The 18,982-nt window shown below is 36.0% G+C and overlaps 1 protein-coding gene across 2 annotated transcripts in view; it reads left to right on the top strand.

Annotated features, from left to right (window-relative positions):
* The window catches only part of LOC306870927 (amyloid-beta A4 precursor protein-binding family A member 1-like), a 58,811-nt gene extending 41,417 nt beyond the window's left edge, over window positions 1-17,394 (top strand). Inside the window, exons 4-14 of one of the 2 annotated variants that reach the window (XM_079418518.1) lie at window positions 5,442-5,552; window positions 6,346-6,385; window positions 6,515-6,660; window positions 8,853-8,885; window positions 9,642-9,728; window positions 10,670-10,855; window positions 12,267-12,446; window positions 12,588-12,800; window positions 12,920-13,039; window positions 13,861-14,001; window positions 14,929-17,394. In XM_079418518.1, the coding sequence (XP_079274644.1) occupies window positions 5,442-5,552; window positions 6,346-6,385; window positions 6,515-6,660; window positions 8,853-8,885; window positions 9,642-9,728; window positions 10,670-10,855; window positions 12,267-12,446; window positions 12,588-12,800; window positions 12,920-13,039; window positions 13,861-14,001; window positions 14,929-15,000 (1,329 nt within the window). In that variant the 3' untranslated portion in view covers window positions 15,001-17,394. The remainder of the gene's footprint in view (window positions 1-5,441; window positions 5,553-6,345; window positions 6,386-6,514; window positions 6,661-8,852; window positions 8,886-9,641; window positions 9,729-10,669; window positions 10,856-12,266; window positions 12,447-12,587; window positions 12,801-12,919; window positions 13,040-13,860; window positions 14,002-14,928) is intronic. The other variant, XM_079418519.1, reaches the window with a different exon arrangement.
* The last annotated feature ends 1,588 nt before the right edge of the window (window positions 17,395-18,982 follow it).

The raw sequence follows: 18,982 nt of genomic DNA, 5'->3' as shown, positions 1-18,982 counted from the left end.
ATGTTAAATAAAGTTGCTGTTTTTGTTTAAGGTTTGTAGTATTTTCGTAGCTTCGTAAAATTATGGTTGAACCACCGGTGTCACGTGGACTATTTTAATGATGTCCTTACTATGTTTTTGCGCCACATTTGAGTTGCATTGCATTCTATGCAGGGTCAGAAAGCTCTCGGATTTCATCAAAAATATTGTAATCTTTGTTTAGAAGATGAATGAAGGTCTTTCAGGTTTGGACCGGCATGAGGGTGAGTAATTAATGACAAAATTTTCATTTTTTGGGTCAAATAACCCTTTAAGATTAACCAAAGTCTTATGGAAGGAGGAGTTTGGAATGAATTGAGGGTGAGAAAACAATGACAGAATTTTGATTTTTTTTTTGGTGATCTGTCCTTTTAAGAACATTTACTGTACATTTACGCAATTACATTCTTCATCTATCTGTCCAAGTATTCATGACACAATGCATCATCAGATATTTGAAGGATTAAATACACATCACCTTTACTTTCCTTCAGAGAAAGTACTCAACACAGAGACCAGTTGTAGCCCAGGTCAGACTTAGCAAAAACTGGATGAGTACAATTTCAGTTGGACTAAACATTTTATGCTGCTTTTACACTGCACAATTTTAGCCCTGATTCTCAAGCAGTTTAGCCCTGATTTAACAACAGTTAGGAAACAGAGCCTTGAAATCACAGGCTTGTTCACATGATCACAATGTGTGAATTTTTAAGGAAGTGATCTGAGAGATGTGTCGCAGAAGCCCAATAACTGGTTACATTTCAGACTTGTCTGTGACTCCTGCAGTCATGCAGTGTAAAATTTATTTTAAGTCTGTTGGACTTGAAGTTCTAAAGTATGTGGGCAGCATTAGTCTGACTGAAATTGAACTTGTAAATTAAACAAAAATCTAAGATTCTGTGATTATCACAAACTGCCTTTAAATCTAATGTCACAAAATTAAATAGCAAAAAGAAACCAGTTCCCAAACATTCCACCCCTCAGCAACTAAGCTTTGGCTCAGTTTTGCTGGTTAGCATGGGTAGCTTGGCCCTGCTGGTAGATGCTGTAACTATACCTTTCTGGTGACAAGGAAAGGTTTCTCCATTAATGTCCATTTAATTGTAGGTCTATACTCTAATAATAAATGATTTGTAAAAAAAAATATCTAAGTCATTAATATGTTATTACATAACAGGCGGTTAGACCAAAAATCTGTATCACGTTTTTTTTTTTTTTCAAGATGCTGGTGTTTTTCTCACGGTTTATCACATTTTGTCCCTGACTGTGCCTTTATATGAATCAGATTGCATGAAACAGTTGGAGAACCACTGCATTTGAATCACAATCCAAACAAACATGCTACATTATAATATAAGCAGTTTGACTGTATAATTTCAAAATGTAACACAAAAACAGAATGTTCTGACCTTAGCTTTGTGAAATTATGCTAAATAGGGAAAACAGAAACAGCAGACGAGCTGAATGAGAACGCAAATTCACTCTCTGCCAGCAGGTGGCGTTTATGTAACAGCAGCGATAGAACGATTCCTTGGTTACTGTTGTAAACAAAGCAGAGCTGCACTTTTAAATACTATGTTAATATGCATATAGTATATATGGAAGTTAGATAAAAAGAAGATACCATCTAAACTTTACTGACAGTCAGTTTCCCTCAAAGATACATTCATATAAACCCCTCACTCCCAATTCTATATTTAGGATTTTCTTTGTTCTTCCACTATTTCGTGCATCGTGACCTGTGACCAGTATTTTCTCCTCTTTGCGTTCAACTTCAGTGTCTCTAGCTTCTGTTAACGGCTGTTTACAGTTGGTTTATTTGCCCAGTCAAAGAATTAGTTGTGTATTTTTATAGTTCTCTAAACATTAGTCAGAACTGTATGCAGTTAACAGGGATCTCTTGTCAGTTCACAAGGTCGTGTACATTGCTTAGCCACTTGTATCGTTATGCAGTTTTTTTTTATTCATACTGTGTACGTATTTCAAACCAGTTTACCGTTTGAACCAGTTTATTGCCCAGCACAATATAATAGTACTTTATTAGTAGTTGTTTGTTTACCAGTTTATTTAAAATTTACCAGTGACTAATTTTTAAAAGCCTTCTTAAAATTATGAAATGGATCATTTTCCCTGTCTGCAGACAATAGTGAAGGGTGATACACTGCTGGATGAGGCAATGCTGCTCAGTCTATTAGCTCCAGCAAACATGTTTTAAAAGCACAGGGAAACCAGCCTACAAACGGCTTATTTAAAAGTTTATATCTGAACCTGAAGCAAGGAATAGAAGAAATTTATCATGGAGAACATTTAGTTGAATAGAGTGGTTAGATGTATAGGCCTATATTTGCCTTAATGTAGTTTACTTTCTATTAAATATTTGTAGCAGGTGCAGCAAATGACAAAAAGGATCTCTCAGGGAGGATGTGTACAATTGCATTGTTGTTCTGCTCGGCTGAAACTGCCCTACAGTGTGAATCGCATCATTCCTCTTTTCGTGACTTCATCGCTCTTTCACTCTTCTTTTCTGGAGAGGGCAGTGACACACGCTAGTCTCTGTCTCATGAGTGGTGCCTGCCACGGCGCTGGACAAATTGCACATCGCTAGAAAATGAAGACCGCTCGCACTCATAGAACGGATCTCCTTTTCCGTGGCCTGGAGGGCTCATCTGTATTCTGTGAGTGCTACACATGACCAGTGTGTGCAAATGAAGCTGTCCTGCTCCTCAGCCACAACAGACATTGTCTGAACAGAGCAGAGAGAGAAAGATGTATAAGTAAGTCTGTATAAGTAAGGCAGCAAAATTACCATGTCTTTACTTGATATACTTTGCTCTCTCTCTCATGCTCTTTATATCATCCCTCCTTTTTCCCTTAACATTAGCTGTGATAAGTATTACCCATTTTATTAACATAATGAGTAGATGTCATTCAAGCGTGCCTACGGTTGGTATTAACTTAATGGTATCATCTCATGTGTGCTTGAGATTTTTTATATCTTTTGATATCGTAATTAATAGATTCAGTGCTGCCTAATTTTACTCAATCACAGTTGAATCAGTCACATTGTCTATTACCAGCACATTACAGAAATAAACATACTCTCTCACTAAACAAACAACGCAAAGCCCAGCTCCTCTGTTGCCTATTTCGACAGTATTAATTAATCACCATTGTTTATCTGAGCAGCATTCATGAGCACAAGGCCTCATTTGGAAGCAGTTCTTTGGGATCGAGGGCTTTTGGCATTCTGATGAGAGTGAACATTTCCTTGTGCATTCAGAGAAAAAGTAAAGAATTGCACTCCCAGTGGAAGTTTAAAGAAGACACCAGCCACCACCCACTGCAATTATGCTGAATTTGTAAATGATTGTGCTGATGATATATTTTCAGGGTTTATGTGTAGCTTATTATTTTTGCACTCATATTCCACAACATATTTGTATTCAGGTCACTGTGGAGATTGTGTTTCCTATAGTGTTTGTAGTACTTAGTACTACAAAGCTTTAGCTTTAGTTTATTTTTTGTTTATTTCAGTTTTAGTTTTAGTAATTGTATAACTTAAATTTAGAACTGTTGCTTTTGCAACTAAAGGCTGGAGACAGATTCCACAAAAATTAGCATAGTGTATGATGGGCACAGACTCTGAATCAGAGGATATCAAACAGACTTTATCAAACTACTGATTTCAATACTAATTATATTATTAGTTAATAATGTATTAGCTAAAAAATTAATTTGATCAACATGAATTTCATGAATTTGTTTGGTGTGTTTATTTATTTATTTACAGCAGCAGTCAAACTCCTGGTGATCATGTTCTCCAGCATGTTTTCAAATGATCCAAAGAGCCTCTTCAAAAGTTCACAATTTTAAAAATCATGACCCAGAAATAAAGCAGCATCCTAAATGTTTCTCATTAATTTTATATCATAACATTGACTCTGTTTTCAAATTGAAAATCATTAGTGATTCTCAATTTCTCCGAACTTAAAAATGATTGTCTTCAGGGTCTTTGTTCTGATCGTTGTAAACAATTTCCTGGAGATTTTCTGTGAGTGTTAAACAGTCAAGCATCGTCCAGATATCCCAGAATACCCATTAAAGTTGCTCTGAACTTGGTGGTGTCCTTCTCTCGATTCCATTCTCTGTTGTTCTCAGAAGCCTGTTATTTTTCCCCTCCACAATATGATTTATTTAGTGCAGTCAAGAGACACAGAAAGAGACGGCCTGTAAATAATTCAGCAAGGCTCATATAACACCAGAGAAAAACCGCCTTCTTCCCCTGCATTAATGCTTAACATGTTTGATATTTATTTATTTATTTATTTTGGGTAATGTCAATTTCAGGGTGTGATGAATTCAAGTACATAGTCAAATGCTGAGTAATTTACTAATAGTATCAGCTAAGATCAATATTAGTGCTGCTTATTACACCTGTGAACAGATACTTTAGGCAAAAATTTGTGTTTTTCCACAGGATAGCCCTGATGTTGCATAGTGTAGTAGTCTCTGACCCAAGTCACTCTTGAGCGAATCTGTTCCAGGAACAGTTTTCCTACAGGGCTGTAACAGGAGCCGTGTTCACCTCTGTTGTCTGGAGCCATTGTGAACTTATCAACGTGAGTTTGATGAGAGAGGAAGAGTTATGTTCTTCTCTCTCGTACTCTGGTCCAAAGAGCAACATCTGCTGTAGCACTTGATTTGAGTGTAAAGAGGAACATTTTTCACTCCAGCTCTTGGAAACGCTTATTGATATGGAAAATTTTTGGATGTATCAGGTAGATCGCTGCCATGGTGATGAGGTGAGGAGTTAATTGTGTTGATGTGCTCTGGGTTTATCTTTCAATGTTTCAGTATTTCAGATATGTTCATTTGATTGATAATCCATTGTGAGACTGTGCCATAGTTATACTTTATTACAAACAATGAACAGAAAATCTTTTAATATTTTATCCTAATGCGCTCTGGTTGAGGGTATGACTCATTTGTTCCCTAGTATTTCATATTTTGGCCTGTTCAGAGAGATGAGGTGTAGTTTTGAGACGGCAATACAAGACGACAGATCTCTTATGTACTTTTTTTTGTACTTTTTCCCCCCTTGACTTGCTGTTTGAACTTTTTGCCAGCAGCAGTCATTAAGCATACTTCTGGCTGAAACTTGGCAGTTTAAAATTGTGTCACATTTATGCATGTCTTTTCATTTTATCACAGTCTTTTTAATCAACCTCATTGCTTTGTTTTTAAAATTGTATTAAATTGTACTTTTATTTATTTTATTTATTCAAAAACCGTCAAGACTTTAATTGACCTAATGTACTCCAAATGTCACATGAGTAAATGTAGCTTTTATATTTCTTCAATCAGTTGTCCACAATAATAGACGTAAAGCATGTAATATTAATCAATATGTCTCTTTTGTCCAGTCACCAGGCTCAGGCTCCACCTCCCCACAGGGGGCGGAGTCTTCCAGCCATCAGCTGCCGTCACATGAGGGGAGTGACAGCTTTGAGTCTCCGTCTCCAGCCAGTAAAGAGGTAGGAGGCTATGAATAAACCTCTAAAACTGTGCTGAAATTGGATGACTCTTAATTATTCTTTGTAATAATATCCAGTAGGTGCTCTAGGAACTTAGACACATATTACAGGCCACAGCATTAGTCCTGATTTAGTCTGATTTAGAAGTTATTATAGTTATTATAAATTATCCAAGATGCTGTTAAAATAGATTAATTGGAGCAGATAATTTTTAAAACTATTAAAAAGTTTTGCTATTGTGTTTGTGTGTGTGTGTGTATCTATGTATACAGAATAGCAAAGCAAAAATACAGGATCTCGAAATGTAATTACATTTTTTAAAAAGATATTAAAAAAAAAAAAAAAAATAGCCAAACCCTCAATCATTATCTTTAAAAAAGAAGTGGCATGTATGATCTCTGAGAAAACAAAAGTACAGTATGCAGAGAAGTAGTATACTGTGTGTGTGTGTGTATATATATAAAATACTTCTCTGTATACTATGCTTTTGTTTTATATACATTTATAATGCCCCTTGGCAGTTCTAAAATCACTGTAAAACATGGCTTCTTTGGACTTGATTATATTATATTACATTATTACCATCTAAAATGTAATATAATATTATAAAGTAAAATATATTTATACATGCTTTGTCGTGCCTATAAGCCCCCTTTTAAAATCACTGTAAACCAGGGCTTCTTGGGATTTATTATATTATAGTATAGTGTAGTATATTATATACATAATAATAACAGCTTGTCTTGAAGAATGTTGTATTGAGCCATTTGTGTGCCTGTTCTTGTATGTGCAGTCAAGGAGAAGTCTTGCTTCATTCCCGACATATGTAGAAGGTAAGAAGATTTCCTGTAATTTCCTTTTATTGTTGCATTATCTATTCCCGTCCAGGTTCCCAGCTACTGAAATTAATCCTGATAGCACATCCAAGGCATGTTTTGAACTGTTCCTCTCCTGTCTGTTAGTACCAGGCCCATGTGACCCAGAGGACCTCATTGACGGTATTATCTTTGCTGCTAACTACCTGGGATCTACCCAGCTGCTCTCAGACAAGACGCCCTCCAAAAACGTGCGCATGATGCAGGCACAGGAGGCTGTGAGTCGCATTAAGGTGAGGTGAAACAGTTCTGTCTTTACTCCGCTGTTGTAAACGTCATTGTAAGAAGTAAACCTGAGCTTCTATGAATCTACCTCAAGAAATTTCCTAAGCAATACTTGCTTCAGGAGCAGCATAAATGTTCCAAGAAACAAAAAGTGACAGTTTTAGGACAAAAGAATGGGATTTCATAAGAAATGCAGAGCTGTGCTCTATACAGAGAGTATATTTATTGCGCAAGCATTTTATTCCTCGGATACAACATGATGAAGTTGCGTTTTGCAGTCTTATTTTGTTGTTCAAATTGAAATGTGAGCTCACAGCAGATGAAGAGAGATGATCGTAAAACTAAGAGTGTGTGTGGTCGTCTTACAGTAATGAAATGATTCTGTAGTGAAATGCAGGGACCTATCCCATGATTCTTGTTCCTAAAGGACCAGAGACATTTACCACCTCCCTCTTCATCCTCCTGCAGCATAAATCAGCCATTCGCCCTGTCAGCCGCATTACTCAGCATTTTTTACCTCCACCTTAAAAAATGCAGTGAGCCCAGCACCTGTGCCATTTAGTGTTCCTTCAGCATGTCCCTTTGTATGTACATTTTGTGTTAAAATCTTCAGTTACAGATCGCTGTGTGGTATGGCACAATATTGAAACGGTTGATAGCGAATTATTATAATTATGAGGTTACTGAATGGAAACTGGCATCAGGTTCTTCAGTTTTATTAGCTTTGCTGAAAAGATCAGCTTGGATTTCAATGCTTGTACAGATTGGTCAGCACTGGACCCGCAGTTATCTTTTTCACCATCAAACTGACCAAGGTAGCATTACAAGATAAGCTAGTAATACTAGTAAAGCAGCATAATGAAGATACTAGCATTGTATGCTGTATTAAGATTCAAGCTGATCATTTTTTTATATTTTATATGTACTATTTTCTCTATAATAAAAATGAAACACTGAAAAATAAATCAATAATTTTAAACACAAGTAAATTTAGGCACCAAAACGTTGTATTATACAGTATGAAAAACAGACAATCATTTCGATATTTGCCAAGGATTGCATTTAACAGTGTTATTACATTATTAGTATTTATAAAGATTAACTTTATGATGCTAATCTAAATGGAGAATAGAGAAAATGAGCTGCACAATTTAATATCCAGTATCAACTTGCGCATTATATATCCAAAATTGATTGATATAAATAAATAATATAGCATCCTTATGGTCGGTGTACAAAATATTAGAGGATACAATCTTCTTAGCAGTTGGTTAAAGGGTTCCTCAAATTAATTTTGGTCAAATAGTGATGTGAAACCTTCACACTTGTGTAATATTTACAGAATAACAGTCAATTTACAGTCCTATGCTGTTGTAGACTGTCTGATTTAATGGGTTTGCTTAAAAGGCAGAGTCAGGGACGTTCTCTCATTTTAAGTGCATTAGTGATCTCGTGAGCAAAGAATGACAAATAGCATGAGGTCTTTACCAACAGTTTGACCATTTTTCTTATAATGGAGAAAGCTCCCGCTTAGAATTGTTCAGTAAATGCATATGGGTTATACAAGTACCACTGTATTTTATTCTCTGTGTGTTATCTCAGTAAAACATGATCATAGGTTATGAATTCCTTGTTTAATTGGGTTACACCTCATCTGCATGTGTGAGACTCTGTGCCTTGTCCCATACACAATCATGAGCTCAAACTGAGTGAGGGAGTTTTTAGTAGACTGTATATAAGGCAAGTGTAAATTGCATACATTTGGAGAGATGTCTGGATCAATACACCCTGCCTCAGCTGCCATGACGTAGATCTTCCTTAGATGGCCAGTTCGATGCATTATCACAGCCTGCTGGCAAGATTGAACTTGCTCTTAATCTAATTTTCAGCAGAGCTCATCTATGCTTTGTGTAGTTGATGTATGTTTTATGAACAGGACGTTCTGTAATATAAAACCAATATTTGTTGGCATGATATTAAAAGTACAAATGGGCCACCTGGTGGATGATGGCACAAATTACCATGAAATGAAAGGAAAGGCAACGCAATGTCGCAGGGTGGTGTCTAGTAAGCTTGGCTTGGTGTCATCTGGATCCATTCTTGTCACCCCACACCGATAAATATCCCAGAAGTCACTTTTCTTGCTGAGCTCTGCTTTATCTAACAATGTTCCTGTCTCTGTTTGTTCCATGCTAAGCAGACGGCCCAGAAATTAGCCAAGAACAGGAAGAAGGTGCAGTAATTTGCTCATGGGTTTGGTGTTTTGTTTATATTTTTGTTCTTCGTCTTCTCTTTTTGCCTGGTTTCAGCACTTCAGTGTTTTCATATTTCCTGTCGCTCTGCCATTTTTCTGAATCCAGCAATGAGTCATGTACCTGTGTCTGTCCGCACAGTCTGTTAGCCATTGTTCATTCCACACCAAACATTACCTCAGTTTTACCACCAGATCTCACATGGGGAAGTCGTGGAATAAGTTAACGTCAGGAAAGTCTAGTTTGCTGGATACAGAAAATGCAAGTGCATCTTTACTTTCATCTTCTTTGTATTCTGTATTTTTTCTTTCTGAGGTACTGTGCTGTGTTTGTGCCTGTTTTTCGAGGTGTTTATCTGGCACAGCATGTTTTGCTCTTCTCTTGATCTTTTTTATTCGGCCTGTCCTGCACTTGGTGGAAAACTCTCTCAGTTTCTCTCTCTCTCACTCACTTAAAACTGAAACTCTTCAAATGAAGAACAAAACTAACCAAACTAACCCCATGCCAACTTACAATACAAGCTGGCTTTAAACGAAAAACGCAGGTTATCAGAGTTACACAATGAAGGAGAGAGTGTAAAGAATTTGAATATCTGGCCAAATGTTGACTATGCCAGATGTAAAGTTGCTTGCGTGCTCCTTCATGGCATCTCTGGGCCTTGTCAGCTCTCTCTCTCTTTCTGTCTTTCTTTCATTCTGTCACTTTCTGACTGATATTGTGTGGTTTTCTATCTTCAGGCTCCAGAAGGTGAAGCTCAGCCCATGACGGAGGTGGACCTCTTCATCTCCACTCAGAGAATCAAAGTGCTCAATGCAGACTCGCAGGTACTTCATCACCTATAAACGTAATTTTGCTCTCACTCTTTACATTTTACTAGTGCAGTTTACAAGGAGGCAGTGCCCCGACAGAATATCCATGTCTTACAGAGGTTATGAGAAGTCTAATTTTTCTTAATCATTTACATTTACAATCATTTAACAGATGCTTTTATCCAAAGTGACTTACAAATGAGGTCAATAGAAGCAATCAAAACCAACAAAATAGCAATAATATGTAAGAGCTATGACAAGTCTCGTTTCATTTAATGCTGTACATGTAGTTGTGTTTTTTTGTTGTTTTTTTATAATAAATTAAAATAAGGCAAGTAGATAGAATAGAAAACAATAGGGAACACTAGTGTTAGAGGGTAATTTTTTAAATAAAAAAACAAGTAGTAGAATAGAAATGTAATAGAGAGTGCAAGTGTTAGAGGGTCAAGAGGGTTTTTTAATAAAAAAAAGAAAAATAATAAATATACATAGTAATATACATAATAAAAATACACAGTATACACATACTATGTAAACAAAAACATTTATTTTGGATTAATCTTTTGATAGCACTAGTAAAGACTTTTATGATGTTACAAAGTTTCTATTTCAGATGTTAAGTTCAAATACTATTCTTTTGAACTTTCTGTTCATCAAAGACTCCTGATAAAATCACAGGAATAAATTACTTTTTTTATTTTATTTTTTTTATTGTAATAATAGTTCACTGTACTTTTTATCAAAACCATGCAGCCTTTGTGAACATAAGAGACTTCAAAAACATTGAAAACATTTACAGACACTAAACCTTTGAACAACAGTACTGAACAAATGGCTGCATTTTGTTATGTTCAGTTTAAAAAAAATCAATAGTCTTGATTTTGGAAGTTTTTTCATTGAAAAAAAAAATACATGGAGAGTTTTTCTGACCATTACAATTTTCTCCTGATTCTCAGGAGACCATGATGGACCACCCTTTAAGGACCATCTCCTACATCGCTGATATTGGGAACATTGTGGTGTTGATGGCCAGAAGGAGAATGCCTCGCTCCGACTCTCAGGAGAACATGGAGGCCTCTGACCCAGCTCAGGACGAGAAGCGCCAATACAAGATGATCTGTCACGTGTTTGAGTCTGAAGATGTGAGTGTGACCTTATCAAGCTCCTGCTAAAGGAGGCTGTCAGAGCGACAGTTTCGATTTATTGCTTCAGCATTGTAAAACGATCTAACAGATTTACACACTTTGCCATACTGCTGTTGTTGCAGTTTATGAAAGCAATAAGCCAGTCTAGGCTGTTCGTTACAGTGCTTTGACCACGGTAAAGGGGAGTTCAACCACAACACAAAGCCCTTTATACTTTTTCCACATTTAATCCTCCATATTGGTCTAATTTTTCTTAGTCTCCTCATATTGTTTCCCAGCATGTTCAATATTGCAGTTACTCGGCATTGTGGTGACCTCTAATAGCATTTATCCAGATGGTGTTCTTGGGCATCTTGCTGCGTGGGTTGAGTCAGTAGACAGGAAGTGACCTTTTGTCTGTTCAGCTGCAGAGGCTGTTTGAATTTAAAGAGCCTGTATATGTCACAGTGTATGTCACAGCACAGCATACAACAGTGACATGAGGGCAAAAAGGCATGTATGCGGCTGTGCTGAGGAGCACCACCCTGGTCGTCTCTTGACCCTCGTGTGTAGCGTTATTTTTTTTAAAAAGTGATGATGATTAGCCATTGGGCCAACTCTCGCCTTGCTTTCCAATCTTCTACTTTCTTTTTCAGCTGTTCAATGCCTAAATCTGTGTCACTTCTAATGATATCAAACCAACGTGTTTTTTGGCGGCTTATTTTCCTTTTTCCGCTAAATATGCCAAGCATCATTTCATGTTCTAGTGAATTTTGCCTTCCAGTGACGTCTCTGGTTTGATACGCTTCAGAACCTCTCTATTGGAAACCCTTGCTGTCCATGGTATCCTCAAGAACCTTCTCCAACACCATAACTCGAAGGCGTCTATCCTCCTTCAATCAGTTTTTTTCACAGCCCAGCTTTCACATCCATATATTGATATAGGAAATACAATCATCTGGACTAGTCTACATTTGGTTGTAAGATTGATGTCTTTACTCTTCCAGATTTGTTGCATGCTTAGCATTGCGTTACGTCCTAGTGATATTCAACGCTTTATTTCAGGTGTGCAGTCGCCAGTTTGGTCAATCATAGATCCTAAAAAGCCGAAGTCCTTAATGCATTCAATTTCCTCTCCATTGATAGTTACGTTAATTCTTCCAGGTCTAGCTGTAGACATGATTTTAGTCTTTTTGATGTTCAGTTGGAGTCCCATCTTTTCACGTTCCCTTTGAATTGTTATTATAAGGTGTTTCAGATCATCCTCGGTTTCTGCTAATAAACTTGTATCATCAGCATAACGAAGAAAAAGTAAAAAAAATGTGCTTTCTTCTAAAAAATGGTTAGATAAATCAAATTGTAAGCATGCAATGTGCAATGAAATATGTTAGATATGTAATATAATGTTAGTTTTCCTCTTTGTGCTCAGGCTCAGCTCATAGCTCAGTCCATTGGCCAGGCTTTCAGTGTGGCGTACCAAGAGTTCCTGCGTGCCAATGGCATCAACCCAGAGGATCTGAGCCAGAAAGAGTACAGCGACCTCCTTAACACACAGGACATGTACAACGATGACCTCATTCACTTTTCCAAGTCTGAGAACTGCAAAGATGTAAGTGGACAGCCCATGCCTGGTGGAAACAGAAGATTACTGTGAAATTTTGAGAATTTGCCTCGATAATGTCAGTAATGTTGTCTCTATCAGGTTTTAGCAGTGAGAAAAGTGGTGTGTGTGTGTGTGTGAACACTACAGGTTTACATAGAGAAGCAGAAGGGAGAGATTCTTGGGGTGGTGATCGTGGAGTCGGGCTGGGGCTCCATCCTACCAACGGTGATTATAGCAAACATGATGCATGGCGGCCCGGCCGAGAAGTCCGGCAGACTAAACATTGGGGATCAGATTATGTCCATCAATGGCACCAGCCTGGTGGGGTTACCTCTCTCCACCTGCCAGAGTATTATCAAGGTACAGCGGGTCCAAAATCAAGTAGACTGAAGTACAATAATGTTAATTCATTTCAAAGATTTTAACCATTTCTTTTACATTTAATTTATTGCGTAAAACATGATGCTCCCATCTCCTAGGGACTGAAGAACCAATCCAGAATAAAGCTTAACATTGTGAGATGCCCACCTGTGACCACTGTCCTCATCAGAAGACCAGACCTGAGATATCAGCTGGGATTTAGTGTTCAGAATGGCATTGTGGGTGAAATCTTGAAAAAAATAACTGAGATTGGTTAATCTATCGGCATTGACTTTAAATATATATATGTATGTATATTTAATTGTGCATACTCATATCCTGTATTTTATATTACCTTTGCCTTCGTTTAAAATCCACTTAAAGTTCATCTTTAAAAATATTTAAAACATTAATAACATTATTAAATATATTTTGTTTAAGAAATCTCAAAATGAATGTCCATTTTTATACTGTACCTTATATTGTTATCACGCCTAAAATCACTTGTACCATGTAAAATGATAAAAAGTATTTTTTGTGTATTTTTAATTTATGTAGACACAATAGTAGAGAATTTTTAAATCAGCTATTTATCAGATTTAACGTCAAAATAATTATTGCTGTTGACCAGAATTTTAATACTTTAATGGTTTGTATTTAGTAATGTTTTTTCAATAGTAACTTGACTTTGAATGAATTAGGTTGTTATAACTATAATTATCCTTATTATATATATAACTATAATAAAATAAAACATAATAAACTTATTTTAATTCATCTAGTTGCCAAAGCAACATTTCTTATTTTCATGTAGTTTGACTTAATGTACTAAAATAACTAATTCTAAAATTAATATAAAAATGAATAAATAGAATAGAAATAGAACTATAGACATATATTATTAATGGCTACTAAAATGACAAAAACACACAACTAAATTACTAAAACTTTAAAATCAGTTTGAAACTAATTTCATATATTTATATAATTATAAATATCATAATTATAATAATGATATATAATATGTCATTATAACACAACTTTATTTTGCATCCTCCAGATTTGCAGTCTGATGAGAGGAGGGATAGCAGAGCGCGGCGGGGTGCGTGTCGGCCACCGGATCATTGAAATCAATAGCCAGAGTGTTGTGGCCACCCCTCATGAGAAGATTGTACACATTCTGTCAAATGCAGTTGGTGAGGTACGTCTGAGCTCCATGGTGCCACACCTGCCTAACAACATAATATTTTTCACATCACTGTTTCTCCAATGGTAACGAGGTAACGAGAGCCCATTTATTTAAATTATGATCGTGAAACTATGGAAACTTGGCGGCCTGTTTAGCTCTGTTTCATGTAGATCACAGCCTATTAAGAGTGGCCCCAAAAGGTTATTTTTGCAATGACTGTAAATCAAGCAGTGTCGATCTGAGTTCTGTGTGAAGTTCACACAGGTGTAGTTTATCACTAACTATGAAAATGATCCACAAACATCCAAATTGAACATTGCTTTAAGGGAATGTTCCAAGTGCACTAGTATTTAAGAACAATCCATGTCATTTGTGGCAAAATGTTGAATAATTTGGCATTTTCTCCACCTGTCCCTGCTTTTATTAATAAAAAAACCTGGTTACAGTGAGGAACTTACCGCTGAAGTAAACTTGGCCGATCCATAAAAATACTATATCAATAGTATAGCCACAAGATATAAACAATATGTGACATATAACATGATTTTAGTGTGCCATTACAACACAACACCTAAAACAACTGTAATAATGACCAGAACTGCTTTACAGTTCAAATAATATGTTTAAACAAAATAAACTGTATAAGTGATTTTACAAAATAATAAGCTTCATATTTCTGCTTTCGAATATTCCAAAAATTGATCCCATTCACTTGCATTGTAAGTGCCTCACCTATGAAATGTATATACTTTTTTGAAATCAACAGTAGGCCAAAAATGCTCGAGCTTAACTTGAATTAAACCCAGAATATTCCTAAACACTAAATATACTGTTTTATCACTTATTTATGTGAAACATTTTATTTGAAACATCTATGTATTATATAGTTCAGAGATACAAGTAAGTATCTGAACTTGACGCTCTTGTTTTGCCGAACAGATTCACATGAAGACAATGCCGGCTGCTATGTACCGCTTGTTAACAGCCCAGGAGCAACCAGTTTACATCTGAAGCTACGACGCTTTCTCAAGCCTCCTGCCCTGTTGTCACCAGATATAACCTTAATCTTGATGTGAAACTGTCAGCCCTGTGGACTGGTGACTGTGTGACTGAATCGACTGAAGCTTTGCTCCACATGGCTTTCCATGATGCTTCGGTTTCTCTTCACTGCCTCCCCTGAGCTCTTCATCTCTTCTTTTCTGTTGCTGTGAGTGAGTATGCTGTGCTGTGTAATTCCTCTCTCTGTGTGCACTCAGCCCGCCTCGTGAAAGGAAGCAGAGAGAGAGTGAGAAATATTTTAAAGAGCCCCATCGCAGAAAGTGGTGTCCTTCAAAATAGCTATTGAAATGATATAACAAAAATGACACCTGTGTGATCGTTAGGTGTACAAAATGAAAAAGGAGTTTGCCTTATGCTTTTATGATGTTATTTATTCAAGCTTGGCAACCATCAAGTGTTTTAGAGTCAACTTTAATTTTAAGGGCAGCTGTTAGTCTGAGGAATATGGCAAAATTCAGAAAAATTCAATTCATAACTTATTTAATTGGTCAGAACCCACAGGATGTTGGATTGGGATGTCAGGAAAATTGCAAATGAAAATTGAGTAAATTGGAGCATTCTGGGAAATGAAGTGTTGTTTAATTTTGGTCCATACAATGAAATTTAATTTATTAAATATATAACATTTTCTGTGAGTGTCATTATTAATATTATATAATGTTTCTGAAAATAGCCCAATTTACAGTTATTTATACTGAAGCATAAAACCACATATGCATACAGTACATTTTAATTCTACTTGCTTAAATTCAAATTTGAATTACAATTCTACATCCTGTGTTTTGAGGAAGGGACCAAACCATTGAGTCCTTAAAAAAAGGTTTTCTTTAACACGGTTCCTATTAAAATGACAATGACTTCTTTGGTGTGGTCATCTGTGGTGGATAATTCATGTCTAGTATATCTAGGAGTATACTGTATGTATAGTAGAGCACATAGAAATTGTGGATGAAATGCCTTACAGAATGATGATGCCATATTTTGAAAAAAGAGTGTTTTGAGACATATGGAGATCTGAGAATAATTGACATGTTTTGAATGGGACACTGTTTTGGACTTAAATGAACCTCTTGAAATAAACACACATACATTAGTCAGGTAGTCGGAAGAAAGCATCCTAAAAATTAACCATTTTGTTGTGTTTTACTTTTTTTTTTTTTTACATTGATGTGCAATATTTTTATTTGTTGTAAATGACTGCATTCCTTATTTTTATGCACAGAAAACCTTCCTTTTTGTCTTAAACGAACATCTGTATATGAAATAATATTGCAAATTAAATATGCTTATACTGGTAGCATTTTCTTTTGAACATTTATACTTGAAAAACTTTGTGCGGAGAAACTTTTAAGGTGATATAAATCTTGTGTTGACATTTTCAGGATGGATTCGAAGAATTCCATTGAGTTCTCATTTAACTTTTTTTTTAACCTCGTTATGAAGTTGAGTCATTACAGCCTTTTTTTATCAACTGTCAAATGTTTAATTCATGTGTGCTACTTTTTCACTCTGTTTTTGACTTAATGTGTCTTAACAGAACTGTATTCACTCAGAAAGCTTTGGTCTGGTACATTTGATCTGTCTTAGTACAGAGCATCTCAACATGAACTGATTCAAAACCGACTGTGTTTCCAGAGACTCTCAGACATTATCTGACTGGTGTTTGTCCATCAGCATGCTTTGGCACATCTCCATTGTTACTTACTTATTAGAGACTGTCTGCAGTCTGGTAAATATCACTATATATGTGATTTTGCATCTGAAGAAAAAAAAACAGCCAGTCTATCAAATGAGCATAAAATGTCTTACTCAAGAAGCTTATTGCTATGAATTATTGACAACTTTCCCCCATTTTACCATCAAGTGTATTTGAGTGTTGCTTAGAGTTTCTTCATTTTTTTAAAAGCGCACTCATTTGCAAAGGAATCTTTTGCCAACATATAAAATGTAGATTACATTACAATATGCTGACATTACTACAGTGTTGAATCTGTATTAATACTAGAAATATTGTGATGAATCGTACTGCGGTGCAATGACTGTATTTGATGGCTTTTTGAGAAGTTAGCAAACTCCTTGTAATCGTTCCGATGGTCAGAAAACTTCTTATTGCTTGAAATGTGTATTTCACCCCCAAACTACAGTCTCTGACCTCATTATCACAGTATTCTGTTACTAATGGAATCAAAAGTCATTAACACACAGGAAGGGCCTCGTATTTCTTTGTTTTTTGCTTTATGTGAAGCATGGTCTTTTTGTATGCATTGCTATTTATTCTTGTAGTGAGTGTGATGTGTGATTACAAATGACTTCATTATAAAATAAAACCAGCTAGACACTTTCATATATTATATTATATTATATTTATTTACATATAGCATAATATATACAGTATATCCAATGAACATATACCATGTGTACAATGAAGGTAAATTGTGCAAACGTCTTTGACACCACTTTTTCATATTTGCTTTAAAGGAGTTCACCCAAAAAATTAAAATTTGCTGAAAATGTACTCACCCTGAGGCCATCCAAGATGTAAATGAGTTTGTTTCTTTATTGGACCAGATTTAGAGAAATTTATTTTAGCATAGTTACATCACTTGCTGACAAGTGGATGCTCTGCAGTGAATGGGTGCCGTCAGAATGAGAGTCCAAAAAGCTGAGAAAAAAAATAAAACAATCAGCACAATCTACAGATAATCCAAACGAATTCCAGTCTGACAATGTCTTGTGGAGTGAAAAGTTGTGTCAGCAAATCCATCATGACCTTTTAAATGTTGATTGTAGCCAAAATACCAGTCCAAAATCAATATTACTTCCTCCAGTGAAAACGTTCACCCACTGTTGTCCTCTTAACATCAGTTCTATTATTATTTGTTAAGAACTGTTTTGGCTTGTAAACAGTGTTCTGTGCATATTTCTCTCCTGATTCAGATAAGATGACTATTGTTTAACAGAGAAAGCAATATTATGGATAGAGGACTTGTTTGAAGTTAAAAACGTCTTGATGATTTTGTTTCTTACAAATACTTCACTTTTCCACTTTTTTCTTACAAAGCCTTTAATGTTAGATGTTAATTGATGGACTGGAGTCGTGTGGATTACTTGTGGATTATTGTGATGTTTTTATCAGCTGTTTGGACTCTCGTTCTGACGGCACCCATTCACTGGTGAGCAAGTGATGTAATGCTACATTTCTCCAAATCTGTTCCGATAAAGAAACAAACTCAACTACATCCTGGATGGCCTGAGGGCGAGTACATTTTCAGCTATTTTTCTTTTTTTGGGGGCCAAATATTACTTTAAAGGGCATCACATCATGATTGATGTCCGCGAGCCGAATAACACCATCATTTTTGCCATAATGTATGTGGTCTGCTGCCACCATTGAACTATTTATTGTAAAAGATGTTGCGCATTTTTATACTGAGATGAAAGAGCGACATGGTTAAGACGGTTACGTTTTTGCGTTGTAAGATTAACGCATCAACCCTTAACCTTAATGTACCTTCAGTGTCCCAGACGTCTGCACTATACAGTACAGGACATGCTGTATCCGGTTCACAATAATGTGCAAGCTTTAAAAAGTGATGGATTGAAATATTTGATATTGGAGAAACAAAACAAGTGGCTTAGTGTGATACTGAAATGACACTAGGAATGAAATATCGATGTAAATATGTAACGCAGGATGTGCAGAGTATAGGACGGGTTCAACAGATTCCCACCTCAAGACTGTAGTATACAAGGCCTCAGCGGGGTGTGTGGTTTGTACTGAAGTAGGAAAGAAACTGTGGGTTTGATTAGTACTTAATGCACTTGCTCTGAATGTAATTACAATTATATGTTTGTCAATGTCTAAAAGTTAAAACACACTTACTGTAAAGCAACAGCAATGTTTATTTATTTGCTAGCTTTTCTGTGATTGAAC

The sequence above is a fragment of the Barbus barbus genome, assembly GCF_936440315.1.
Source record: "Barbus barbus genome assembly, chromosome: 6".
NCBI lineage: Eukaryota > Metazoa > Chordata > Actinopteri > Cypriniformes > Cyprinidae > Barbus > Barbus barbus.
The sequence above is the reverse complement of the archived record's forward strand: the minus strand, read 5'-3'. Positions and strand labels throughout refer to the sequence as shown.